The sequence below is a fragment of the Hippopotamus amphibius genome, chromosome 12 (assembly GCF_030028045.1).
Source record: "Hippopotamus amphibius kiboko isolate mHipAmp2 chromosome 12, mHipAmp2.hap2, whole genome shotgun sequence".
Lineage (NCBI taxonomy): Eukaryota > Metazoa > Chordata > Mammalia > Artiodactyla > Hippopotamidae > Hippopotamus > Hippopotamus amphibius.
The window spans coordinates 38,711,927-38,739,803 of record NC_080197.1 but is presented as its reverse complement, the minus strand read 5'-3'; the positions used below and the strand labels follow the sequence as shown (position 1 = coordinate 38,739,803).

Here is a 27,877-nt window from a genome sequence, read left to right as displayed (position 1 = left end):
GTTGTCAGCAGGTTGAATGCATTAGAAAAATTGGATATACCACCTGCCCCCTAGAGCCCCAGCCTCCGTTCAGTGCCGGCTCTAAGTGCTGAGTCTTGGTGAAGCCAGCATTCCTTCCAAAATCAGAAGCTGGCTTTGACTTTGCTGTCAGCAGACTTGGTCACAGAAACATGAGGTTTTACTGGACTTGCTGTTTCTTGATGGCCGGCCTCTTGGGCACTGAGATCTCAGCAGATCACCTGCTGTCCCCAGAGCACCTGGGGGTCAAAGACCTGCTCTCTTTCCACTGTTGCTGACAGATATGCTTGATGAAGGGCAGATGCAGAAGGTGCCAAGTGCAGCCCCGGAGCTGAGAGCCTGTCCTGTGATGGAAGTTGGACCAAACTCAGGGCCGCTCCTCTTGGGGAGGGGCTGGTTGGGGCACTTTCCCCTCCCGTTAGGGGCAAACACCTGGTTGCGTTTTCACTGACCTGGTGGTTTTGGTTTTTGTTGAGGAGCTGTGCCTTCAAGATACACCACGTGCCCATGTCCAGGCCACAGCGTCCAAGAGAGGGTCCAGGAGAGGGAGCTGATTTAACCCTAACCCTAACCCCACACAGACCGTTCCGCTTGTTCCCGGTGCTCTGTCCTCTGGGGACCCACGTCCTTCTCTTTCTGTTTTTTTAGAGTCTCAAGTCCGATGAAGAAGCCGAAAGTGCGAAGGAGCCTCAGAGTGAGTTGTTTGAAGCACAAGGTAAAGCCCAGCCTTGTGGTCAGTGCCCCCTTTGGCCAGTGCTGGGCTGCTGGGCAGCGGGCCGTGGGCCAAAAGTAATTTCCTGGGACGTGCCCAGTGTAGGTGGTGTCCCTGAGGGGCCCTTCTCGATTTGGGGGAGGGGGTGGGTCCCAGCTCTGAGACCCCTGAGGTCAGACCCTCGGGTGGGGACACTGGCTAAGGGAGAAGCTTCACGATCCGCGAGGAGTGTGACCCCAGTTGGCAGGTGCGGGCCTAGGGACTCCTTCCTGAAGCACCGGGCCTGGGCTCAGCCTCGCCGCCTGCTAGGGGCCGTCTGTGCCCTAAGTCGAGGGCAAGACGTGGTTCTGGTCCTGGAGAGGCGGACGGAGCACCCGGAAGGTAGCTGCACGTGTGTGCAGCAAAACCCATGTGCGTCACCGTGTGGGTTGCAGGTGCCTTAAGGACGCCTCCCACAGGAGTGTGTCACAGGGTGGAACGTGCAGGGACCTGGCTCCAGGGGAAGACCAGAGCTGACCTCGCCTTTCTCCTGAGCGAGAAGTCTGCATAGGCCCTGAGCATTCTCCAGACTGTGGTCCTCAGGGGCTGAGGCCATTGTTAGCTCAACGTTGAGCTTGGGGATGTCAGGGGAGGGACCCAAGTACCTGGCCTGCTGGATGAAGCAGATGGACCCCTTTGTGTCCAGAAGAGCAGCCAAATTACGTCCTAAATTCCATGGACTCAGTGTAAATCTAGGGGACGAAAGTAAGGACTCTGGGGAGGTTATTCACAGAGTGATTTCGGGCTCTCTGCCCAGAGACAGGTTGGGGCTCTTTTTCCCCTCCTGGTTAGAACTGACACTGACGCGTGAACACTTATGTCAGGCCGCAAAGGAATCATTTACCTCCTCTGCCAGCCCCGAGAGGACACCCTGGTGTCAGAATTGTTTTTCGATTGTTACGTAGGACTTTCAGACGTTTTAAGCTGGAAGGGATCTCCTTGTGTTTTCCTCAACCCAACCCACAGGATCATTCGTGAGCACACAAGCCTAGCTTTCCTCGGGAAAATGGCGTTCTGATCGTTAGCTGGGTTATGAAACCTGGCCATCTGTCACCCAAACTCACTGATGAGCCTTTGCCTGGCCATCTGTCACCCAAACTCACTGATGAGTCTTTGTATCTCAAAGACACTGATGCTGGGACTTCCCTGGTGGTGCAGTGGTTAAGAATCTGCCTGCCAATGCAGGGGACACGGGTTCAAGCCCTGGGCGGGGAAGATGCCACATGCCACGGAGCAACTAAGCCCATGTGCCACAACTACTGAGCCTGTGCTTTAGAGCCTGCGAGCCACAACTACTGAAGCCCGAGTGCCTAGAGCCTGTGCTCTGCAACAAGAGAAGCCACCACACTGAGAAGGCCGCACACCACAATGAAAAGTAGCCCCCGCTCGCCACATCTAGAGAAAGCCCACGTGTAGCAACGAAGACCCAACACAGCCAAAAATAAAGTAAAAAATTTTTAAAAGCAACATTTAAAAAAAAGAAAAAGACACCTATGCCTCTTGATGTGAGGTGGTGTGGAGAACACAGCCCACTTTGTGGCATTCTTGCCGGGAAAAAAAGAAGAAAGATAAAACTGAGCCTGAATCAAACTAGCCTTTGACGCCAACGGTCAGCTTATAGGCGATGTTGGTGATGGAGGGGGCGGGGCGGCGAGGTGCTGGTCATCCTACCACCCGAGAGGAGTGACCACCACACAGGGAGGATTGCGGGTTGATACTGAGTCCAGAGCATCAACTGTTGGGAGACTCCTGTGAGTGAGCTGGGAAATCATTGTTGGTTTGTAGGGTGACGGTAGCACTGCCATCAGCAATACGTACAAAACACGCAGGGGTGAGGACATGGCAGCTGGGTGTTGGTTTGTTTGTTTTTTTTAATTTATTATTTATTTACGTATTGGCTGCATTGTGTCTTCGTTGCTGCGTGTGGGCTTTTCTCTAGTTGTGGCGAATAGGGGCTACTCTTCATTGCGGTATGCAGACTTCTCATGGTGGTGGCTTCTCTTGTTGCAGAGCACTGGCCCTAGAGCATGAGGGCTTCAGTAGTTGCAGCACATTGGCTCAGTAGTTGTGGCTTGCGGGCTCTAGAGCACAGGCTTAGTAGTTGTGGCGCACTGGCTTAGTTGCTCTGCGGCATGTGGGATCTTCCCGGACCAGGGATCGAACCCGTGTCCCCTGCACTGGCAGGCGGATCCTTAACCACTGAGCCACCAGGGAACTCAGGCAGCTGAGATTTGTTTTCAAATACTCAGGCAAGAAACAAATGGGGGTAGATGAAGCTGGGGTGGCAGGCTACCCAAGGGACAGGGCCACTGGCCTTTGCTGGACTGTGCTCTTTACTTTGGGTAGGTTTGAAGAGTTTCTAAAAATTAATTTTTTAAACCCAGCCCTTTAATTGTAAGTATAAACCTTGCAGCTGTGCTCTCAGTGCTTCATAGGCCCCCTTCAGAAAATGGTTTCCCCATGTGTGGGAGAGTTTCCCCCGTTTTTGTTGTGAACATTTGCATGGAATGAAGTTGCAAAAATTGTACTGTGAGCACCGTGTAGCTACCACCTAGGTTTCTCCTTTGAAGCTTGACTCTCACATGTGTCCATGGGGTGATCGTTCTGCCTGTTCATCAGTCAGTCTGATTTCAGAGTAAATTACAGCCTTGGTATGTTTTCCCTGCTTCAGGCCAGCTGCCAAGCTGGGGTTCTGAGGTCTCCGGGAGCCCCCAGAAGCCCTGCAGCCCCTCCTTCGAAACCTCCGAGAGCCGGGTCCGGGGCCTCTGGGAAGAGTTGGGTGTGGGCAGCGGCGGCCACCTCACCGAGCAGGAGCTGGCCCTGGTCTGCCAGAGCGTGGGCCTCCATGGCCTGGAGAAGGAGGTGAGAGAGGACGGGACGGACCGCCCTGAAGGGCCGCGTCTTTGTGGTGGTCGTGGTTGGTGCTGGGCCTGGAAAACCTCTTCACCTTCAGACACTGATTCAGTTGTCACTTTCTGGTCTAAAATCCTGTGCTGACGCCCGGGGCTTGTGTGGAAGGTCCGTCTCTGGCTACCTTCACACAGGATCCTCCTCCCCCTGGAGCACTTCACCCCCAACCCCTCTCAGTGGCCCAGATCTGCCGCCCACCCCCAGTGTGGTACCCACAGCGTCTGGCTACGCCCCCGGCTGCTGTATTCGCCACTTTCCTCCTGCAGGGGCCAGGGGAGAAGGGGGAGAGTGTGGTGGGACAGGCCCCGCCTTGCTGAAGTGCCCTCAGCCCTGCCCGTGCTGACCCTGAGCCGCTGGGGGCCCGGGCCAGGTTCTGTTGCACATGTCAAGCCACCCAGCGAGCTCCTGGCAGAGCAGACAGGGGATGGGTGTTTGTGGGTTTCAGGAAGCTCACATGGCCATCCACAGCAGGATGGAAACTAACCAGGCGTATGGATTTCACAGGCCAGGCCCCGGGAGGCCAGTGTTTGGATAAGACAGCAAGCGCCTGCTTGGGGAGGGTGGGGCCAGGCCTGTGTGGGGCAGGCTTGGCTGCTATTGGGGGTCCTCTGAGCAGATGCCTGGGGGCTTTTATTTAGGAACTTGAAGACCTGTTCAACAAGCTGGACCAAGACGGGGACGGCAGAGTGAGTCTGGAGGAATTCCAGTTTGGCCTGTTCAATCATGGGTCCCCTCGACTTCTGGAATCTTCCACGCTTGTCAAACCGAGGGGGTCCTGGTCTCATTACCAGGTAAAATGGGACAATTAACTCTTGAACCCCAGAGCAACTGCCGTCACTTTCCGGCCTTTAGCATCTTCCGCAGGCCTGACCTCTCTGCCTGGTCCCCACAGCGGGTGCCCAGGCATTGGTCGGGGTGTGTACACGTACGTGTGTGGCGGGAGGCTGTGCGACTCTGGGCTGGTCTGGCATTGTTCCTGCCTAGCTGTGCATCACTGGTGAGCTACTCGCTTCTCTGAGCCTCAGGCTCCTTGTCTGTAAAATGGACCCCCCTCATGAGGGTCTTTGAGGATCCCCTGGCAGGTCCTTGTTATGCCTCAGTGTGGGGTGCACTGCGTTCCGACCAGAGCACCCCCTCTCCCTCCTCCTTGGAGGGCAGAGTCACTGACAGGTCTGTGCCTTCCCCGGGATTAGCCCTCCAAGCACTCCTGGAGCTGTGCTGTCCCCCCACGTATTCCTGAATTTTATCCTGCACAAGGCCAGCTGGAGGAGAGCAGATTTTAGGCGGTTATTTAAATTGTGACGTTTGGTGCATTTGGTTTTTCTCAATCCCAGGACAGTCAGAGCTCCCTCTCCCGCACAGGGCACGGTTGCCCTGGGGACAACCAGTGATGCTGAAGCTTCTTTGGTGGCGATGTGGCTGATCCCACAGTTTGTGGGTGGCAGTGCAGAAACAGTGACCTTGTTCTCTGCTGGGCCAGGCGTGTCCGGGAATCAGGTTTCCGCACCTGAAGCCACCGAGACGGGAAAGGAACCAGGAGCGATCAGGGACAGCACCAGGCCACCTGAGGGCAGGGACCGCAGTGCCATGGTGCCCAGAGCCCATGGGGGCAGGGCCTCTTTCCAGGTGCAGCGGCCCCTATTCCTGCCTGGGAAGTGCTGATGTGGCAGCAGTGTCGCGTCCCGTGTGTGTGGACACTGGCATGGCCGGAGTGGTGGCGCAGGGCCTCACATGTGGGCCCAGATGGAGATTTTCCTGCTTCGTCAGGGGAGCAGGTGGTCCTGGTGGTCTGGGGGCCTCAGCCTCAGAGAGGAAGGGGCTGCTGCTCCCCGTTCTGGCCCCGACAGCAATCGTGTGTCTGAAGGGCCCTGGCCTCCCTGGGGCAGGAAGCACAGCGAGAGGGGATCTGTGTCCTGTGGATTCGTGCAGCGCCTCCGCCTGACCGCTCAGCTTTCTGGCCAGGGGATTTTTGCCCTCATCTTAAATCTCTCCGACCCCGAATCCTGAGGACACGGGCCCTCTGCTCGGGCCACCTCGCCTCTTCTTGAAGCCCGTCTTGAGTTTCGCTGCACAAACTGGGTTTCCCTCGGCGGGAGGCCATTACTGACTTGGGGAGAAATTATCTCGGGGGCCCTGCAGGCGCTGGGGCGTCCCCTGCATGGCCTGGCATGGACGGCGCTGTGCCCTGGGCTCGCGTCATCACCGCAGAGCCGGCAATCTTGGCAGAGCCTGTGGGCGCCCCCGTTCCCTGGCGCGGAAATCAGGGCTGTTCTTAGGCCTCCGTGAGGCCACGCCAGCCCAGCACAGGTGGGGAGGTCGGGGGGGGGGGGGTGCGGGAGGAGGCCGTGAGGGCTCACAGCGCTCGTCCCCGCATGCAGGTCCTGGAGGAGGGCGGCGGCCAGACCACGGCGTCGTCCCTCGTGTCTCTGAGTTCGGGCCCGCGCCTCCTGTGCAGCGTGGATGACGGCAGCGGGTTTGCTTTCCCGGAGCAGATCGTCGCCCTGTGGGCCCAGGAGGGGGTGCACACCGGCAGGGAGGTCCTGCAGGTTTGGACCGGGTCACGCGTGGCTGCCCCAGCAGAGGCATCCGGGCGGGCGGGGCCCCTACCCACGGGGCGGCTGGACGGAGCCCCCTGCCCCCACAGACACAGGCCCCATGTAGGAAAGGCTCATCGTGATCATTTTTCTTTATTTTTTGATATTGAAATATAGGAGGTTTTAAAAACATAATAAGTAAAAAGCAGAGAAAACCACAGCCTGAAACACATCTGTTTGAAGATAGGGTTCAGCATCTTAGACTCTCCCCTCTGTGCGTGTCAGCCCCAGAGCCGATCTGCTGACCTGCAGGAGGGATGTCTTCGTGGACACCATTGTCACAGACCTCTGAGCATTTCCACTCATCCCAGACAAGCTTTGTGGGGAGCTCTTCTCCCCATACTTGCCCCGGATCTCCCTCCAGCAGTTGGGCACAAGGAGGCCTGTGTTCTCCCTCGTCAGTCAAGTCCCCGCTGGGCGGCCCTGGGACTTTGATGGGAGTTCCGCCCTGGGTGGCAAGTCAGGTGCGCACAGGACAGGCGCAGAGAGGGACGTGCTGGGGCAGGTGTGGTGAGCTAGAGGGGACAGTTTCATTTCCAGATTTCACTTTGCATTGTGAAAAAAAGCGTCAGTGCTACAGAATCTATAGAATAATAAAGCCTGCTGCTCTCTTCTCCTGGTCTCCAGGGGTGGCGACGGCTAAAGGTCTGGTGGGCATTCCGTGAGCTCTTCCCTGGGGCAGGAAATAAGCATACATTTAGATGCTCCCGTTTAAAAAAATTTTTTTTGCAAAATTGGTGTCATACTGTATATCTTGCTAATTTGTGTTACCCTTTCCCTATCGTTGGACACGTACATTTTTTCCTGTTTTAAATCTCGTCATCTGAAATGCATGTATACCTACCTGCGCGTATGCTGGCATTTTACCTCTTGATAGATTCTGTCATGTTGCCTCCAAAAAAATGTCCTTACTGACACAAACTTGGACCTAAGCTCAGCCATTGCTGAGTCCCGCTGTCCAGGAGCCTGGACGGAGCCTGACACAAGGCCAGCTCTGGACAGCAGACCCACAGGGCTGTTCTGAGAACCAGAGGCTGAGCCCAGACCACCAAAATTGGTCCCCGGGGAGGGCAAAGGGCAGAGGGGCTCATGGCTTTGAGAATCTCCCCAACGCTGCCCCTGACTCCCCGCACTGGGAGGTGGGCTGCCTGCCGTCAGGGTCTGGCCAGTGATGAGTCCGGCCCTTGCCCCTAACACTTCAGAACTTACTTTTTTTATTGCTGCTGCTGCCAGAGCACGTTTCCATTTCTTTAGCAACGTATGATTGTCCAGTTGCTCGGGGTCTGATTCCATTTAGTTGAGAGGCAGTGACGTTACTGAACTCCCCTCAGCAGGACCCCGCCCAGACGTCTCTGTCCCCCTGACACAGGGTGGCTCTTAGGCAAGCTGGCAGGCGGTTGGGGTGTCCTGGCACAGCAGGTCCACAACTGCTCGCCGGTGATGCCAGATGGGACTGCCAGCCACCTCGAGCACACCTGCCTGAGGGAGGCCTTTCCCTGGGAGAGGAGACTGCTGGGCGAGCCGCAGCCTAGACGTACTGGCCTCACACACCCAGCTTCTCAGGACCTCACTCGGGTGTCTGGGGACCACCACCTGCGTTGTGCTGCTCTGTGCGGAGCCCTGACCCTCCTCGACACAGCGCACTACGCTGTGCCTTAGACACCTTCAGCATTTCTGTCTCAGGCACTCTCTGTGGGTCAAGAACTGGGAGCCCCGCAGCTGGGTGGTCCTAGCCTGGGGCCCGCGGTCTCCAGAAACCTGCCCTGTGGTCTTCCCGAGGCTCAATGGGACGGGGAGTGGACCTCACTGTAGGCAGGAGGCCTCTCCTCCTCGCCACGTGGAGGGCAGCCTGAGCATCCTTCCAGCACGGCTCTGATTTCTCCGCAGCCCCATCCAGGAGAGCAGGGAGGGGCTTTGGCCTCCCACCCCCCTCCTTGGAAGCCACACACGGCTACCCCGCACCGTCCTGGGGGTTAGGCAGGTCCGCCCCAGTTAGCACAGCAGGAGTGCACAGGCGTGAATGCCGGGAGGCAGGCGCCCCCACGTGCCACCTGGTTTTTCTTGACCAGGAAGCTGCAGCTGGGACCGCATTCTGTCCTCTGCTCCCCACCCGGGATTTCATTGCTGGGAAGCGTGCATGTGTGCCACAGCTTCAACTTCCCAGTTGCCCCACGTGCCTCAGCTGAATGTCATTTCTCTCCACAAGCATTCAGGGCTGTGGGGAAGCATGGAGATTCAAGTCTCCATCTCATAAGTTAAAGGAAGGGCCTCCCCATGGGCCCTGCCATGTGCCCGCCCCGCCCATGTGTCTATAATGTGTAGACATGCGTGCCTGTCACCGAAAGAGCAGACGTGGCAAAAGTTGTCCTTACTGGGCAGCCTGCAGGACAGACGTGTGATCCTGCCCTGCTCTCTTTCTCTTATTGCGGTAAAATACATAAAACAAAATTTTTCTATTCTTTAGACTGTACTTTTCTGAATCCCAAGGGGGAATGAGTGTGAGTCTCTGGAATGCTGGGCTGTGGCTCTTTTCTCTCTGATAGATCGTGTGTTCACCAGTGGAACCCCCATCTGTTCCTGTATCTGTTCATATAGTTCAGAGACGCAATAAGGATTCTTTGAGTCTGAAATGGCAAAAACCCAGCTCAAACTGGCTTGGGCAGAAGGAGGACGTTAGGGACCTTTGTGGTCAGTCGGAGGAGGAGGATGTTAGGCTCGGGGGTCCTGGCTCTGGGTGTTGTCAGGACTCTGCTGGCCTCTTGGGGGCCTTGGCTTCAGATCCAGTCCCCTCATGTGGCTCCTCGGGGCCACACCTGATTTCAGAGAGAAGAAGCCCTTCCCCTGCCTCGCTATCAATCCCCAAGGTCCTCTGCTTGGGACGTGCCCCCTTCTGTGTCTGTCACTTTGTCCAGGGAGGGGGACTCTGTCCAGCCTGGGTCACGCCCACCCCTGAGGCAGGGACAGTGGGGAGGGGGGAGAGTTCTGTGTTGACAGAAGGTGGGGGGACCCCAGCATTGACGGGGATGGGGTGGGGGGCCCTAGGGTTGACAGGGAGGGAGGGACTGCAGTGGGGACAGGGACGGGGTCAGGGGAACGGTGCGTCCAAGAGGCGGAGACTTTGCAGATGGGAGAGGAAGGTGCTGGGCTGGTGTGATCTGGGCCTGACTGTCCTGGGGGAGCCAGGAAGTATCTGGAGACCCACTCGTCTTGCCTGCCTGATGGGCCTTGCTGTTTTCAGAGCCTCGACTTCCGTGTGGACGAGAAGGTGAACCTTTTGGAGCTGACCTGGGCGCTTGAGAATGAACTCATGACGGTGGGCAGTGCCACTCAGCAGGCAGCCTTGGCCTGCTACCGCCAGGAGCTGAGCTTCCGCCAGTAAGAGTCCCGATGGGGAGGGCGTGGGGGTGCCGCTGGCCAGGCTGGCCTCCTCTCCCCAGGCTCAGGCACCCGGCAGGAGGATGCTTGGAAAGGGTGCTTCCAACACTGTCAAAGCACAGCATGGCAGTTGTGCCGGAAACACAATCCATTTTAATTGGGTTTGGCTCTGGGTGAGCTGGCTATTCAGGCCATCCATCTGCTGAGCAGGTTGGCATAAAGGTTGTTTTTGTGTTTTTATCGATGTTCTGAAGTGACAGAAAGGTTGGCAGAAATCCCAGTCTCGATCCTCAAGACTTTGCATCTCATGAGGTACCAACAGATGAGCCTTCTGACGTCAGGCAGCTCTGCGAAGGGGACCAGAGGAACACCGTGCTTTGGGAGAGGGAGAGGGAGAGAAAAGCTCGGTGTGGGAGAAGCGGGCACCAGAATAGCCAGTTCCATAGGTGGTTTGCACAGAGCCTCAGGCGGGGTCCAGGGTGACCAGACAGAGACAGGCTAACATACAGGAATCTCCTCTGCTCTGGGCGGCTGCCTGCACCGTGATGCGGGTGCCAGGCTGTAGGTGGCAGGACTGTGACTAGGCAGGATAGTGGGCAGGCAGCCTTCTCCCCTTCATGCGTCCAGTTCCAGGTCAGGTGCCCGGGATCCCTGGGGCCCGAGGCCAGCTGCAGGCGAGAAGGAGAGTGGATAAATTCCTGCCTGTCCTGATGCCACCTGGAGGGGTGGCACGCTGCATGCTCTAGGCTCAGACCTCCTGGTTCACAAACCTGCTAGAAACCGCTTTGCCCGGCAGTTGGCCTGTCGCTGTGTGTAAAACGGGCACAGTAACTGTAGGAACGGCCCTGGGAGGAGGTGGGTCAGCGCACAGCACTGGCTGCTGCTCAGTGCCATTAAGTCGGCTGCGCTTGTCCCTGCAGACGGGCTCACGGTGCCCAGGGCAGTGTCCCCTCTGACCTCCCTCCTTCCCGCAGGGGGCAGGTGGAGCAGATGGCCAGGGAGCGAGACAAGGTGAGGCGGGACCTGGAGAAAGCCGAGCAGAGGAACCTGGAGTTCGTGAAGGAGACGGACGACCTCCACTCCGCCCTGGAGCAGCTCGCGGAGGAGAAGGTCAGGTAGGTCCCGCCGGGGTCCCGGGCCCAGGGTGGGCGGTGGCCGCAGGTGGCCGCCAGCTGAGGACCTGCTGTCTCACCTGAGCCCAGAGTTTTGTTGCTGTCCTTCCTTGAGGGAAGACAGTGCACCTTAAGAAGCAGTCTTGCCCTTCCCGTGGGAGGGTGGCGTCTGGCTGTGTGCCTGGGGTGAGTGTCTGCAGGGAAGAATGCTCTGCTGGCCTCCCTCTCTGCTCCACCTGTCGGGGTCTGTCCCGCTCACGCTGAGTCTCCTGTCCATGCCTGTGATCAGCGAGACAGGTGGACGTTTTGAGACAGGACCAGGGAATGGCTTTGCAGCTTATCGGCCCTGCCCGAGGGAGCCTGGAGCCTGAAACTGCAGACTGGGCATCGCCCACACAGTGGGCTGAGTGGACTCCTGGTGTGTCGGCTGGGCTGGTGGTGGACAGACCGGAGGAAAGGATTTCTGACCTTTCTGAAAGGCTTTCGCTCTCTCTTGATGCCCTGCCCGCCTCCCAGCGGCTCCTTGCCCCAGCTGTGCTCAGCCCCATCCCTAACGCGGGAGGCACTGGGTCCCGTCTGGGTGGACACAGGGCTGTGCCCCGAGGTGAGGACTGGGGATGCAGGGTCCTTGGGGCTCCATGCTCTGGAGCAGCCTGACCTGCACATGACCTTCCTCTGTGGCCAGTGCTGCCCCCTCCCCAGCACCCACAAGCTAAGTGTGGGTGATTTTAGACAATGAGTTGGGGAACTGAGAACTGATTTGCGTTGGTCCCGCCCTGGCTGGCCCGACTCTCTCGACCACCCAGAGGGGAGTCGGTGAAGTTCTGTCTGGGACGGAGAACCAGAGACTCGAAGGCCGCGTCTCGGTCCAAGAATCTGGTAGGGGACACACAAAGCCTCAAGGGCCACGCGGGTGTTTGGATTTTGCCCTGTGAGCAATGAGGCATCATCAGTACATTTTTAAAAATCGCTTTTACAGCTGTTAGGTTGTTTTTATTACAAAAGTAATAAATGATACGTGTTCATTGTAGAAAACTTAGAAAACACAAGTACCGTGAAAGGAAAAATAAACCTCAAAACCTCACATCCACAGAGGTTTTCACCCCTAACGCTTTTTTTGTTTTAAAGATTTATTATTTATTTGTTTGTTTTTGGCCACATTGGGTCTCCGTTGCTGCACACGGGCTTTCTCTAGTTGTGATGAGCAGGGGATGTTCTTCGCTGCGGTGCATGGGTTTCTCATTGTGGTGGATTCTCTTGTTGCGGAGCGCTGGCTCTAGGCGCGAGGGCTTCAGTAGTTACGGCACACGGGCTCTAGAGTGCCGGCTCAGTAGTTGAGGTGCACAGACTTAGTTGCTCTGCAGCATATGGGATCTTCCCCGACCAGGGATTGAACCCGTGTCCCCTGCGTTGGCAGGCAGATGCTTAACCACTGCACCACCTGGGAAGCCCTACCTAACATATTTTGTGAGTCCCTCGCTTCTTTCCTGTTCATCATGGTTGCTTACAGAATTGCGGTGTTGCATATGCTTTCTGATGGCCACAGAGCACCCGTGATTTGGGTCTGTTCTGCTGTATTTTATTGCACCTTTCCCCTTTAAAGAGTGGAGTGATGTGATCAAACTTGTATTTGTACAACTAGCCCCAAGATTTGTGGGCTGTTAGATTAATCACGCTTGTCAAACCGTTTCCCTAAGTGACAGCTGCCACCTTCCCCTCGTGCTCCTTCCCCGAAGCTCTGGGGTGAGACTGAGAGAAGCCGAGCCCAGTCTTTCTCACAATCGATTGTTGACGTGGCCAAGCTCTGCTGAAGTCAAAGTTTCACCCATCTTCAGGCTGGATAGACTGGGGTTGAGAATCCTGCTAAGCAACTCTTTTAGTGATAAAGCTCAGATCTGGCACTGTTTTCCCTGCTCATAGAAATGGTTAGTGTAGGGACTTCCCTAGTGGTCTGGTGGTTTGGACTCTGAGCTTCCGATGCAGGGTGCTTGGGTTCAATCCCTGGTTGTGGAACTAAGATCCCGTGTATCACAAGGCGCCGCCAAAAACAAAAACAAAAACAAAAAAATGGTTATTTCACAGTCTGCGAGGAAGGGCCTCCGCCCCTTCCTCTGGCTGCTTTGGGATGCGCTGTGTACTGATTTTCTGATACCTGTGTCCTTGTGATGGGGCTGGCTTCTGCGCGCACTTGGTCACCAAAGGCAGTGATGCTACTTTTATTTATTGATTACTTTTTTTTTTTTTTTTTGGCTGCACCTCTAAGCATGTAGAACTTCCCCAGCCAGGGATTGATCCCATGCCCCCTGAAGTGGAAGCTCACAGTCTTAACCACTGGACTGCCAGGGAAGTCCCTGCTGATTCATTTTCTGATGATAGGGAGGAGGTTGAATGGCCGAGGGGCGTCAGAGACCTACCCAGAGGTCACCTGCTAGTTCACCTGTTGTTTGTGTGGGGTCACCTCCACCAGCCCCGAGGAGGGATTTGAGGACGCTCCTGCCCCACAGCGCCTGCAGCGCATCCATCTGTCAGCAGGGAACAAGCGAGTCCCAGATGCTGTGGCTGAGTGCTCCAGCAGGAGACTCTGGGGAGGGAAAGGCCGGGTGGCTCCCCTTGGGAGCCCGATGCACCATGTGCCATGTGCCTTACAGACGCCTGGAGCAGGGGTACAGGGGGAGGCTGAGCCTCCTGCGGTCCGAGGTGGAGATGGAGCGTGAGCTGTTCTGGGAGCAGGCCCGGCGGCAGAGAGCTGCGCTGGAAGAGGATCTGCAGCGCCTTCGGGCCGAGGAGGCCAGCCTCCGTGAGAAGCTGACCCTGGCCCTGAAGGTAGGGGGGTTTGGGGGGCAGAGGGGTGCCTCCCTAGGGTCTCCCACCCGAAAGGACAGAGGCAAGGTTGCCTAAGGGTCCATCCTCCACACCCACACCTTCCTGGTCCAGGACTGAACCCTCCCCGCGGTGCCAGGGGCTTCCCGCTAAAAACATTTCTGCAGCCACGGAGAGAGCCCATTTCTCAGCCAAAGCAGGAAGGGTCCTGGCTTTTCTGGGAGAGACATGGCCTCTCCTTTCCAGCCATGTGGGCAGCAGGACGGGGGACCCACAGGGCTCTTGCTCTCATTTCTGGGTCAGTGGCTGCAGCCACCTCTGTTGCACCTCTGGGACCAGAGCACTAATAGGGTCACCCCAGCCCTCAGCCCTGGCTTTGTGGCCTGAAGCAGATGACGTCTTCCAGGCTGTGGAGAGCATCCCACGACCGGCGCCCACCCTGCATTTGCTTCCAGTGAGATGTCCCCAGCACCCCTTCCTCCTCCTTCCCTAACTTGGGGCTGCGGGTCCTATCCACACCTGCCCTGCCTCCCTCGCCTCCGTCCCCCTGGAGGTGAGGCTGGGTGCGCCTTCTCATTGGTTCCCGTGTCTGCAGACACTGCCTTTCTCCTGCTGGACACCTGGGCTGTCTTGGTACAGCTTTAAATTTGTCTTTTAGGAAACGGCTCAGGTGGGGTTGCTTGAGAGCTTGGGTGATTGGGAGAAGTCGAGGCGGTTGGAAAGAGAGAGCATCCCCGAGGGCTCCATGGGGTCCACCTTCCCTGCTCATGAGCCCTGTCTCTCGCTCAGAGGAGGCAGACGTGCCACACAGCTCCCTCCTCCGTCCCCAAAGCCGGCCAACCGCTGGCCTGTGTCTTGTAGGAAAACAGTCGATTGCAGAAGGAGATGATTGAAGTTGTGGAGAAGCTCTCAGAGTCGGAGAAGCTGGTCCTGAAGCTGCAGAATGACCTGGAGTTTGTGTTGAAGGACAAGGCAAGTCCTCTTGCTGATTCTGAGTCTCCAGAGAGGCGCCCGTGGGAGCTGGGTACGGGGCGTCAGGGTCTTGACGCAGAATACACAGGTGACGGGATTTAGGTTTTTTCCAATAAAATTCTGTAATGGAAAGAAAATTATCAGGGCTACTTTCCCTCTGTTTTCCTCCCCTTTGTGCAGTGCAAGGGTGCAGGCGATGCCGCAGTGATGCCCTGCATGTTGGCCTTTTAGTGACAAGGCCTGGAGCAGTCAGCACCCTCTGCACAGACCCCAGTGATGGGGTCTCAGTGGTGGGGGGCATGGAGGAGAGGTTAGAGGCCCCCCACCTGGCCCTTTCCATTACCTTGGGAGAAGGAAGGGAGCGGGAGGTGCAGGGTCCAGGCAGGGGACCTCCCAGGTGGCCAAGGCAGGAAGGCAGCCCAGGCTTCAGGTAGGAGCACAGCCGCCTTCCATAAATTCCGAACATCCTTCTGCCCTTTTAAACAAGGGGAGGGACGGGCAGTTGTACCCGCAGATGCTGAGCCTGGTGGGGCAGTGTGAGGGGGTGAACAGCATACCCTCTACCTGGCCCGAGGTCCTTCCCCTCATTTTCCTGCCTGCGTCTGGCTTTCAGTTGGAGCCACAGAGCCCAGAGCTCCTGGCCCAGGAGGAGCGGTTCTCAGAGGTCCTGAAGGAGTACCAACTCAAGTGCCGGGTATGTGCCCCCTACCCCCAGGGTCGTCAGGGTCTGTCCACTCAGTCCTGGGTGGTCCCTCCCACCCCCTGGCCTCCACTTGGAGGGTGGTCCAGCCCGGGTCCACAGGAGCATCCCTGTGTGAGCAGAGCAGGCCAGGCCTCTGATCTTGGCCTGCCTTCTGCCGACGGAGTCCTCTTAGCCTTGTGTCCTGAAAGGAAGTGGACGGGACTTGCCTGCCCTGTGCCTGGCCCCATACGGGCTTCCCAGATGGCAAGATGGCCCCAGTTCTAAGGGCCCCCTCTGTGTGTCTGGGCACCATAGAGGGCTTCGTCTTGTCTCCTGTGGTTGAGTGTGTGCATTTCCTGGGCCACACCTACCAACATGAGCCCACGCGGCTGGCATCACCGCCATACAGAGCAGGGTGTAGGTGGTGTACAGTGTCAGTGCTGGAGAAACAAATCACAGCTCATTAGTCTCTGGAGATGATGAGGGACTCTGGCAGATAAAACATTATTGTTTGGAGTTAGGGGTCTAGTATCCATTTGCTTCTTAATGATTTCCCTCCCAATTAATGTAAGCACTGTTTTTCTGCACATCATGCTTTGGCCACACCAGAGGATAAAGGTGAGCCTGTGCTGGTCTGCAGTGTGACGTGAGCCCTGCTTCCTGTCCTCCGCACCCCAAATCCCGGGCGCCCCTGTGGTCCTGCATGTGGTCAGCTGTGGCACCCTCCTTGGGAGCCCGAGTGGTGTGTGTGGTTTGTGGTCGGAGGATGTGGTGCATCTAGAACATGCCCGCTTGACCTTCTGGAAGGAACTCTCTTTCCTGCCGTGTTTTCTCCCTCATTTTGAGCACCTGTAACTAACCAACTAGTACGTTGCTTTAGTGCACCGGAATTTTTTCAAACAAATGTAACCACCTTCGTTTTTTCACAACTCTGTCACCTAACTGCTGCTACTTATTTCACTTTTGGTTCTCGAAATTTCACTTTTGGAAATATGAGCAGAAATATTTTACATTTTAGTGCTAAGTTACTTATTTAGAAATGTGCCCTCTATTTTTGTGGATACTTTTGGCTGTTTCAAATTAACATGTAGAGCATTAAAAAAAAAAGTTTTATTTAGAAGTAATTTCTAATACACGAAGTTACAAAAGTGAAACTAGTCCAGGGAACCCCTGGATGCCTCGGCGCAGGTTCACCTGCTGTGTTCGTTTCCTCGTGTGCGTATGGCTGTGAATGTGTACCTCGGAGGTGAGTCAGGTGATCATGACCCTGCACCCCCAACTGGTCCATGCACTTCCTGAGAGCAGGCTGACCCCACAACCTCCCATTGCTCTTCAGGTGCCCAACGTTGATGTTACATGTTCAGGAATTTTGCTGGCTTCGTGTTAAACCTTTGATGGGGGAGTTATTTACACCTAGAAATGTGCAAACGCTACAAAGCTGGGCTTTTCTTCCTGGAGAGCCAGCTTCCCAACCTTCTGTGTAGCTGTGGACACTTAATAGGTCATGATTTCCACTGATACAATCCTTTAACCTGCTAGTTGCATCAACCTAACAATGTTCTTTTTTTTTTTTTTTTTTGGCTGTGCCAAGCAGCTTGTGGGATCTTAGTTCCCAGACCAGGGATCAAACCTGGGTCCCTGGCAATGGAAGCTCGCCGTCCTAACCACTGAATCGCCAGGGAATTCCCCTAACAATGTTCTTTAGAGCATCTTCCTCCAGTGCAGGACCCAGTCTAGGGCCAGGTGTTGCCTTTAGCTGTCATGTCTGTCTAATGTCCTCTAATCTGGAACATTCTTAGTCCATTTGGGCGACTATGACAATAATACCATAGACTGGGGAGTTTATAAACCATGGAGATTTAGATCCCTTGGTTCTGGAGGCTGATAGGTCTGAGACCAAGGTGCTGACAGATTCAGTGTCTGGTGAGGGTTCTGTTCTGGGTTGCAGGTGGCTGGCTGTCTTCTCACTGTGTCCTTGGGTGAAGGGGCGAGGGAGTTCTCTGGGCACTATTTTATTAGAGCATGAACCCCATCATGGGGGCTCCACCCTCCCAACCTGATCTCCTCCCAAAGGCCCCATCTCCAGATACCATCACACTGGGGCTCAGGATTTAACATATGAATTTGGGGAGACGTCTGTGGCACATTCCCACAGCCTTTCTTTGTCCTTCATGTGGATATTTTTGAAGAATACAGTCTCCCCTTCCTTTTCAATAGAAACTTTCTTGTTTTGTGTTTTTGTTACATTTCCTTTGGATTAAATGGAGGTTATGCCTCCTCAGCTGCACAATGTAGGTGATGATTGTTTTGCTCACCTGGTCAGAGTGTGGGAGATGCTTTAAGACCATGCAAATGTCCTGCTCTTCGTAAGAAGTTTCACTGGATTTAGTATCAGTTAGTGATTCCTGCCAACTCCTGTCTTTGCCGCAATGGTTGTTGCAAAAGGATGGTTTTCCAGCATCCACTTCACATCTGTCAGTTGGCACCTGGCATCTGCTGTCAGGCAGAGAAGTCCTGTCTATGTATGTATGTATGTTCTGTGGTTGGTATGGGCTCAGGAATCCCCATTTTCCTCAGTGGTTTTATCGGTAATTCATTACTATGTTGGATTACTTTGGTGCTCAAGTTGTGTGAGATTTGGCCAGTGGGAGTGTCTTCCGGCCCGCAGCCATGATCTTGTGACTTGTCACCGACATGGTTTGTTTTAAGTTGTTCTATACTTTCTAGCACAATGAGATGCCCCAGACTCCAGACTCATCTTGTGCTTCCCCCACCCTTGCCCTGGAATCAGCTATTTCTCCAAGGAGTCCTGCCTGCTGACCAGAAGGAATGGCTTTAGAGACCAAGACCTGCGTGCCAGGTGTGCTCAGCCTCCTGGGGGCGCTGCCCTGGGCTGAGGGTGTTTCTTTTTTTTTTTTTTTTATAATTTTATTTATTTATTTTTTGGGGGGTACACCAAGTTCAATCATCTGTTTTTATACACATATCCCCATATTCCCTCCCTCCCTCAACTCCTCCTCACCCTCCCCGTCCCCATCCTCTAAGGCATCATCCATCCTCGAGTTGAACTCCCTTTTATACGGCAACTTCCCACTGGCTATCTATTTTACAGTTGGTAGTATATATATGTCTATGCTACTCTCTCACTTTGTCTCAGCTTCCCCTTCACCCCCCGCCCCCCCAAGAGGGTGTTTCTCATCATCAGTCTCCAGAGTAGAGATGACCTTGAACCTGCCGGCTGTGCGTCACCCATCTTTCCAAAGTCACTGTTTTACATTTCCCTGTGCTTGTTAGCAGGATATTAGCTAGCACGGAAACCATGCTTTCCCTTGTCACTGAGTTCCCTTCCTATTCAACTATCATCTTAGCTTTTTTTCTTTTTTCCTTTCTTTCAGCTGTCAGTCTCAGTTCTCTGGGCAAGGCTGCCTTTGGTAGAAGGGAGTGTAGGGACTTCCCTGGTGGTCCTGTGGTTAAGACTCTGTGCTTCAAATGCAGGGCGTGTGGCTTCTGTCCCTGGTCAGGTACTATGATCCCACACACTGTGCAGCGTGGTCAAAAAAAAAAAAAGGTTAAAAAAAAAAGTGGGGGGAATGGAAAATGTCAATCACATCCTCCTTAAGGGTTCTCTGTGGTTTCGTGTTTTCACTGTTGCCCTGGGTGGACACCGTGATGGAGTGGCTTGTCCTTGGTCAGAAACCCCAGATACAGATTTCCCCTTTACCCACTTCCACCCTGTTACAGCCTGATGTGTGTGTTCCCCCATATCCATGTGTCAAAGCCTGCTCCCTCAATGTGGGGGTTTCAGGGGTGGGTCCTTTGGGAGGCGATTCGATCATGAGGGTGGAGCCCCGTGGAGGAGATTAATGCCCTTATAAAGGGACCCCAGAGAGCTCCCCCATCCCTTCCACCAAGTGAGGTCAGGGGAAAAGGCGGCCGTCTATGAACCAGGAAGCTCCCTCCAGACCCTGAATCTGCAGGCACCTCAGTCCTGGCCTTCAGCCTCCAGAACTATGAGAAGTAAATTTCTGTGGTTTATAAACCGCAGGCTGTGGAATTTTGTTTTCGCAGCCTGGATGGACTGAGACACGACCCCGCACTCACAGACATCCCCCCCACTGCCCGTGTCTGGGCGGTCCGCCCCTCTGTGTGTGCTGGCTCAGCGCCGCCAGGCTCCCCACGGCTCTGCCTTCCTCTCCAACGCTGTCCAAGCTGCTGTTGAAATCCCGCCCTCCGCTGCTTGCTTGCTGAGCTCACTTCTCCCGCTAACGAGAAGAGAAGCCTCAACCGGTCCAGAGCCCACAGAGCCTTAGTGCTGCGGCGTGTGCAGTGGACTTGCTCAGTAGCACCCTGTGACCGCCCTCAGCATCCACAGGCGCCCCAAATTCACGTGCAGCCCACGTGAAGACAGGCATCCTGGCTCCCAGCCCCGGGACGCCCCCCGTGTAGACCCGCTGGGACTCAGGATGGCACACGTCACCCTCATTGGTTAGAACCGATGGTGCCGCCAGGTGTGTCCTGAGAGCAGAGTAGTCTGTACCCAGCGTGGCACCTGAGGGCCTGTTTTCCGACACTGCTGAACTTGTGGGACGTGTATATGCTCTTAAAATACCCACTTGAGGGGCAGAAAGAACCACCGAGGGGGCAGGGCATTGGGTAGAAATGATTCTGTCAGTGTTTCCTGCCAGATGAGCACTGCCCAGTAAAAATAGCAGTCACGTGTGTAATTTCAAGTTTTCCAATAGTCACATTAAAAAAGGTAAAAAGAAATAGGTGACATTAATTATTTAAATAATATTTTATTTACTCTGTTACATCCACAATGTCATCATTTCAACATATAATCAATATAAACACGTTTTAAGTGAGATCTTTTACATCCCTTTCTGGGGATCTAGTGTTTTAAGATTGGTGTAGAGTTTATGCTACTCATACATCAAGCCAACCTGACCACACCTAAGATGCTCAGTAGCCAACGTGGTGACGTCGTGAGGTGGAGGGGCCGAGGTGCACACACCTGCCGCCCAGCAGGCCTGCCCTGCAGCTCTCACTTCCTGGCCCTGCCCTTTCCCCCGGGACGGAGCTGCTCCCTTTGGGGGAAACTGTGTATTTACCCAGGAGTTTCTGAAGGAGGCACAGTGATCCTAGCAAATCGGTGCTTCTTCTAACATCTGCAGGGCCTGTGCCTTCTCCCACACGGCCCAGAACCGCTGGTGTAAGGCTCCTTCTCCAAGGGCAGATGGAGACACAGGTCAGGTACTGGATGCCAGTGAGTTCAGGAAGAGGAGGTTTATTTAACAAGAGCTGCCTGGAGAGGAAATTCAAATAGATGAAAAAATCAGAGAGGCGGGACTTCCCTGGTGGTTCAGTGGTTAAGACTCCACGCTCCTAATGCAGGGGGGCACGGGTTCGATCCCTGGTTGGAGAACTAAGATCCCACATGCCACAGGGCGCGGCCAAAAAAAGAAAATCAGAGAGGGAGGTGGGACCTTGAGAGTGTGCCGTGACCTTGGCTGGTATGGCCTTCCCCAGAGCCAGAGAAGCCGAGTGGAGGCTGCATCACGCGTTCCGTCCTCCAGGTGGGGCAGCCACAGGCCACCCGGGGGCGGGGGGAGGAGGACGTGGACCCATAGGCATGAGTGGACGTGGTGCCGGCTGTGGGGCCACCTGGGAAAGCAGGGTCTGAATGCTACCCTTTCTGGCCCTTTAAAAGCCAGGTGACCGAGTTTGCTTGTGCAGGTGCAGTTCATTTGTGAGTGGCAAATTACGCTAGTCATAAATGAGAGCCTTTCTCTTTTGTTTTTTTTGGCTGTGCCTTGTGGCTTGTGGAATCTTAGTTCCCCGACCAGGGATCAAACCTGGGCCCTGGCAGTGAGAGCGCTGAGTCCTAACCACTGGACTGCCAGGGAGTTCCCAGAGACCCTTCCTCTTAAGCCTTTACACCCCCAGATTCCCCCTTCCCCTTTTGTGTGTAGTCACCCAGCCACCATCCTTCTATTGATGTGATCGTGTTTGCTTTGTGGCCTTTGGTCTGAAGCACACGGTGTCCACTTTGGTGGCCAGTGGCTGCAGAACGCTTTGCAGACTCAAGAGCAGCTGCGGAAAGCAGCAGGGACAGATCCTCGCTGGTGCTGCCTCCCACCCACGGGGCAGAATCACTGGTTTTATACGAGTCACCTGTGGCTTCAGGGTCTCTATTTTCTCCATTTCTCACTTTCATTGCACTTGTTTACTCTGAGTCCCTTCTGTGTATCCAGTGATGGAAGGTGGCGCCGGGCATAAGAAGTCGGGACATGACCCCTGCTCCTCTGTAGCTCACGGAGTAGTTAGGTGCCCGGGTGCAGTTTCGGTGCCCCGGCCTGGAAGTCAGGACCCGACGCCGTCCGCCTGGCCGAGATGGGGGCTGAACTGCTCCCTGGGCGCCGGCTCCACACCCCGCTCCTGGGCCCAGTGGCCACAGCGGCTGGAGGAAGTGTCTGGCTCTGCCCACAGGACCTGCAGGACCGCAACGACGAGCTGCAGGCCGCACTGGAAGGCCTGCGGGCACAGCCGCCCCCACGTCGGCGCGACCGGCTGCCCCCGGGACATGGCCCGGCAGGTAGGAGCCCGGTGTTTCGAGGTGGCGGTTCGTGTGCTCCTTCCTGAGGGGGTTGGAGCAGTGGGCGGGCCAGCTACGCAGGCGGTCACAAGCCCTTTGGACCACATGTGTGGGAGAAGGGTCCTACCTGAGGCCAGGGGTTTGGAGGTTGAGGGTTCTACTGTTTGGGTAGGAGTAAGTGGAGGGGTGAAAGGAGATGCCCCACACAGATGGTCATCTGGAGAGGGGAGGGGAGAGGAGGCTGGGGGATGTTGGGGACGGGCTGGCCTCGGGTCTGTGACGCCTTCACAAGGCAGGTGCTGAACTGTGTGGACCGAGGCCGGCAGGCAGGTGTGGAAGGGGTCTGAGGTGGGGTGGGGCCGTGGCTTCTGGGCAGGGCCCCCTCTACCTGCCACGTGCAGAGCTGATGCCCAAGGTGTAACGAAGTGGGGTCTTCTGTGCCCCTGGGCCCTGCGGGAGCCCCTCACAGGCACCTGCATTCGTGGAGTCTGTCGGCTCCCGAGACCCACAGCCCTGCCACCCTCAGCAGGAGGTGCTAGCGTGTGGCTGATGCACGGGTGTCATCTGATTCCCAGATGAGTGTCGGGTGCCAGTGTAGCCACAGGGAAGGGGTGGATTGTCACCTCCTTTGTCGCTGGAAGGGCCAGAGCTGCACAAAGAGTGTGACCGTTGTCGAGAGCCACGACCCGTAACCCAGGGAGTGGAGAACGGGCCTGTGCCCCGGGTGCTGTGTCCAGAAGGCTCCGGGTTGTGGCACCGAAGGCAGCCCCGAGCTTCATTTTGGCACTGATACAACCAGACCGCTCTCCCACCTGGAGCCTTTTTTCTTCCTCTCTTCCCTCTCATCTGACCACAGAGGTCCTGTTGGCCCCTTCAAAGGAGGAGGGACAGTCAGGAGAGCAGAGTTGTGGTGGAGGGGGCCGTGGAGGCTGGGCCAGCCGTGCCTCCCGCTGAGGCCACTCCTGACGGGAGCCACTTGGCCAGACCCAGGTGGGAGCTTCCAGTCCTCGGGGCAATGGGATGCTCTTTTTTCCTGAGATACTTATCCTGAGTTCTCTCGGCCGGATGTTGCTGTCACTTTTTTTCCTGGAAAACAATTTGGGAAATGAAAGGCACAGGTGAGAGAGCAGTGTGTGTCTGCTCCTTTCACTTTCTGGCCCGTGGGCCAGCACGGATGAAACCCCAGCAGTGGCCACACCCACATGCCGAGTCAAGCCTTGGGTGTGCCCCACAACATGCACGGCGTGGGGACAGCTGGCCGTGCTGTGGGTCCACAGGCGCCTCTTTGGGACGAGCTGTAAGGACGGGCGATGTTGCCAGCGGGGAGGATCTTCTGGACCAGGTGTAGCTCCCACCGCCTTCCTACGATCTGTCGGAGCCTCCATCCACAAGTGCTTAGTTTGCCTGACTTTTTTGTTGAGATCCCTCATGCTTTGTGTGTGATGTAATATTGGGTTGGCCATAAGATGTTACAGAAAAATCCAAACGAATTTCTCGGCCAACCCAACTGGAAGTGGTGAGGGCCTCTGAGAAAAGTAGGAAACCAAAATAAAGAATGAAGACAGCTTGCTCATGTCTGGTCCTAAAGCATCATCGGTGCTGTGGTCACTTTTTCCTATTGTCCTCGTCCCTCTGTGTGCCTGCCACGGTCGAGGGGGTAGGACATATACCCCATATGGCATCTCTCAGGGAGTTAAAGGGTCTGACACATCTGGCAGGGAGCCTCCTTGCCATTCATACCTTTGAGTGATCTGCGTTCTGGCAAAGACTCGAAATGCTGGTTTGTAAAGATGCCAACTGTGAGGACTCGGCGCAGTGGACGGTCCCCAGCCCGTGTCCTCTTACCGCCAGTGCCCCGTTCCTCTTGCGGAAAGTGCCCACGGAAGGCTGTACTTCGTCCAGATGTCGGCTTGGAGGTTGGGATTGGACCCTGCGGCGTCCTGGGCAGGACATAAACGGAAGTGTCCTCTTGTTTGCAGGAATCGTCACATTTGCGGGTGATTCCGTCCCAGTGAGCATAGAAACGGAGATAATGTTGGAGCAGGTGAAGGAACGTTACCAAGACCTCGAGATTCAGCTGGAGACCAAGGTCAGGGGGACTGAGGGAGGCCGGAGGGGTGGGGGAGCTTCGTGCTGCTGGGGCGCTTCTGCACACACGTCTGCCCCGGAAGCCCCTGCCCTGTTGTGAGTGTGCTCAGGGGCACGGAGCTGTGCAGGGAAATGTGCGTGACGTGGACGTTCTGCCTCCCACGCCGCTTCGGAAGGAGGCAGGACAGAAGGAGAAACGACTACTGGGAGGGAGCAAGGTGGTGTGTATCCCAGCATCACGAGGGCTGTGCTGAGGCCAGGCCCCCCTGCTCGCTCTGCGCTGGGGAGTCACAGCTTCCCGACTCTGTTCCAGGCAAAGCCCCCTGGGATTGCCCGGCGTGGGGGCTCCCGGGCCCCCCTGGCCAGGCTGGTCTTCTTGGGTGAACGTGTCTCCTGCTCTTTTATTCGACTGTGGTAGGTTTTGTTGAGGGACCGTGCCCATGGCTTGTCAGGTGTCACCATGGCAGCGAGGCGGGGCCGCCTCTATCTTGAGGTCCTGCCTCTGGGCGCCTGCTTTGGCCTTGCCCACCAGGCCTCCAAGGGGTTCAGAGCCACGATGGCCTCGTGGAGGCGTTGTCTCCCATCTGCCCTCCTGATGCTGCTTTCTGCCAGGCCCCCGATCCAGCTCGGCCCCCAGCCTCCTTTCTGCACCTGCTGGGTCTGCCCCCCCGGGCCACAGTGAAGGTTACGGGAGGTGACAGAAGCAGGCGGTCAGGGACTTCCTAGGTGGTGCAGTGGTTAAGAATCTGCCTGCCGATGCAGGAGACACAGGTTTGATCCCCGATCCAGGAAGATCCCACATGTTGCGGAGCAACTAAGTCCATGCGCCACAACTATTGAGCCTGTGTGCCGCAACTACCGAAGCCCACGTGCCTAGAGCCTGTGCTCTGCAACAAGAGAAGCCGCCACAATGAGGAGCCCATGCACCACCATGGAGAGTAGCCCCTGCTCACCACAACTAGAGAAAGCCCGTGTGCAGCAACAAAGACCCAACACAGCCAATAAATAAATAAATAAATAAATTTATTTATTTTAAAAAAAAAAGCAAGTGACCACACGGGCCTCCGCACCTCGTGGAGGCCAGGCCACCTGCTCGTTGGATGCCATGCTGGGCAGCCTTGTATCGTCAGGCAGGTCACGTGTAGGGGTCCCTGGCTGACGTCACTCACGCTTCTCTTCTCAGGTGAATGACTATGAAAGGGAAATGGAAGTGATGAAAAGGGCCTTTGCAGAGGAGAGAAAGGAGCTGGAGCGGGCCTTCAAGCTCGAGGTCAGCGTGCTGCAGGGTCAGAAGGCCGAGCTGGCGACGCTGCACCAGGAGTCGCAGGAGGTGGTCCGAGGCCTGCGGGACCGGCTGCAGCGGAGGGCGGCGCTGGAGCGGGGCCACGCGCGGCGGCTGGCCCAGGAGAGGGACCGGCTGGAGGAGGCTCTGCGGCGGCTCAGGTCCGGTACCACGTCCTTTTGGGATTTCGCGTCCAGGGTTTCTTGCCCAGAACCCAGATTTGAAATTGGATTTGGGCAAACTGCTCAGAATCACAATGGCTGTTACCTGAGTGGTTCTTGTCGGTGCAGATAGGTGAGCCCTGAAAGAACAGGTTATGTTAGAAAGATTCTGACTTTTTGTGTGTGTGTGTGTGACACGCAGGATCTTAGTTGCCCTACCAGGGATCGAACCCGTGCCCCTGCCGTGGAAGCACGGAGTCTTAATCACTGGGCCACCAGGGAAGTCCCAAAGATTCTGAGTTTAAATTAAAAATACATATTAACTAGAGCTCAGGCCCTGAAGCCCTTTGCTTTGTAGAATTTTAACTCACTTTACCTCCTGCCTGGTAGCAAGAGCAACACGGTCTCCATCATCTGTCATCTCTTGGCCCCTGGGGAGGTGGATAAAGGGCCTAAAAGTCCCAAAATAACAGGAGAGGCCGTTAGTTTGGATTAGTGAGGTTCTTGGAAAAGCTAAGATATGTAAGCAAAGGAGAGAAAAGGTTTATTTGGAAAACCAGAACATGGTCTTTTGTGTTACAGAGGAAGGGCCTACACGCCTGTCCTCTGGGCTCCGCCAGTGAGCTGGGGGACTCGAGATCCCTCAAGGGAGCCTCAGGGTGGGGAGGTGGCCTGGAGATGTTGTTCTGTGGGCAGGTGGGGGGGTGGCGCCCGTGTGTGCAGCCTGGCCCTCCTCCCCAGCCCCCTGGGAGCTAGGCTGGCACGTGCTCCATCTCAGGAGCCCAGGATTCTGGAAGGGCTTTTCCTGGTGCCACAGAGGTGGTACAAGCACTTGCAGGCCAGGCACAGCCGTGTGATGTGGTTACTGCTCTGCGTGCAATGTCGTTTGGCCCTGTTAACCCCCACACAGCACACCTGCAAGTTCCCTGCTTCCCATGGAGACAGAGGTTCCGTGAGGTGTTGTGTCACTTGTCCGGGCAAGTGATGCTGGCTCACCGCAGGCGGGGGTATGTCCAGCCGAGGCGCCAGCTCCTGCTTGCTGGGTGACCGTGGGCAAGCTGCTCCCCTGAAAAAAAAGGCTTATGTGGGGTTTATGATGAACCAAAAGGAATAAATGTCAGCGCACCTCCCAACTCGAGAAGGAAAATATTAGCCTGGCCGGAAGCCCCAGGCTCTGTCCCCAGACCTCCTCACCCGTCCCGGAGGTGCCTGGACTGTTTAGCACCATCCAGACCTTGCTCTGTGCTCCTGCCTCGGAGGTGGGTGTCCCTGATGACGTGGAACCTTGGTTGTGGTGGCCTGACTGCTGAATTTATTCCTCCATGAAGCAGAGGTGGTACCAGGCCACTCGAGTGGCACAGAGGCCAAGGTGAACGTGTGGACGCACGTTTACTCTCTCGGCTGCTGCCGACAGGCTGGTCTCGGGCCCTGTGGACACCTGAGTCCACAGCAGGCTCCAGGCACACGGGGGCCTTCGGCGCAGAAGCAGCCCAGCCCCCAGAGTCCCACTGTGCTGTCTGTCTCTGGTGCTTTCCTGTGGACAGACACGTGAGCTCAGACCTGTGCTGTCCGCATTCTACCCCCAGCCGTGAGGCCCAAGGCCTGGCAGGCTGTCCTGGCCCTCTCTCTGCTTCTGCAGACCCGCTGCGTGTCCAGGCCTGTTAGCCCCACGGCTAAAGTCACAGTTCGCGTCTCAGCGCGGTCTGCATCCCTGGACAGTGTTTCCTGGGCTCCTCCTGTGTGCCGGCACAGCCGGGGATGCAGCCGAGAGTGAGACAGGTGTTTGGAGCTTTCAGCCCCGCCAGGGGGTGGCGGGGAGGCTCCACGCCCCGGCACCTGTCACCCGAGTTACAGGTCTATGCAGATCTTCTGTTTCCTCCTGGTCAGTTTCGGTAGAGTGTTTCTGGACGTCTGGAGGTGGATATTTGTGGAGAACCCAGCCTAGGCATTTTGCTGAGTGGCCCTCAGCGTGGATGCCTGGTTAGATGCCTTCCTTATGGAACCATCCTCTTTCCTCTGATGTGTGGCCTTCAGTGAAACTCTCTTTGGAGTAAATTCCCCCCGTTTTTGTTTATCTGAAAATGTCTCAAGCTCCCCGCCCCCGTTTCTGAAGGACGGTCTTCCTCGGAGCACAGAGCTAGATGGGCAGTTGAAGAGCTGCCCTCTGCCCTCTGATCTGAGAGGTCTGCTCTGTCCAGTGGTTGCCGCCTTGTGTGGCTTAAAGCATCACGATTTCGGATTTCAAAGTGTTGGAGCCGAGAAGTCCGAAGTGGGTATGAGTGGGCAGGAATCTGGGTGTCGGCAGCCGCCTTCCTTGCGGGGGGCTCTGGAGGAGAACCTTCAGGCCTCACATTCCTCGGTCCGGCCCCTTCCTTCTTTAACACCAGCAGTGACCGATTGGTCCTCCTCACACTCCATCCTGGCTCCCACTCTTCTGCCTCCTCTTCCACAGTTGAGGAGCCTTGCACCCACCTTGGCCACCTGAACAGGCCAGGACGCTCTTACCACCTCAGGTCA

At 56.1% G+C, this 27,877-nt stretch overlaps 1 protein-coding gene across 5 annotated transcripts in view; it reads left to right on the top strand.

The window, feature by feature from the left end:
• The window catches only part of NINL (ninein like), a 103,849-nt gene that overhangs the window by 58,588 nt on the left and 17,384 nt on the right, over window positions 1-27,877 (top strand). For 3 of the 5 annotated variants that reach the window (XM_057703263.1, XM_057703266.1, XM_057703268.1), the window contains 13 exons: window positions 667-733; window positions 3,441-3,631; window positions 4,318-4,470; window positions 6,058-6,225; window positions 9,512-9,648; window positions 10,623-10,763; window positions 13,409-13,583; window positions 13,987-14,034; window positions 14,442-14,552; window positions 15,166-15,246; window positions 21,724-21,829; window positions 23,809-23,918; window positions 25,101-25,360. In XM_057703263.1, the coding sequence (XP_057559246.1) occupies window positions 667-733; window positions 3,441-3,631; window positions 4,318-4,470; window positions 6,058-6,225; window positions 9,512-9,648; window positions 10,623-10,763; window positions 13,409-13,583; window positions 13,987-14,034; window positions 14,442-14,552; window positions 15,166-15,246; window positions 21,724-21,829; window positions 23,809-23,918; window positions 25,101-25,360 (1,748 nt within the window). The remainder of the gene's footprint in view (window positions 1-666; window positions 734-3,440; window positions 3,632-4,317; window positions 4,471-6,057; window positions 6,226-9,511; window positions 9,649-10,622; window positions 10,764-13,408; window positions 13,584-13,986; window positions 14,035-14,441; window positions 14,553-15,165; window positions 15,247-21,723; window positions 21,830-23,808; window positions 23,919-25,100; window positions 25,361-27,877) is intronic. The other 2 variants (XM_057703264.1, XM_057703265.1) reach the window with 2 other exon arrangements.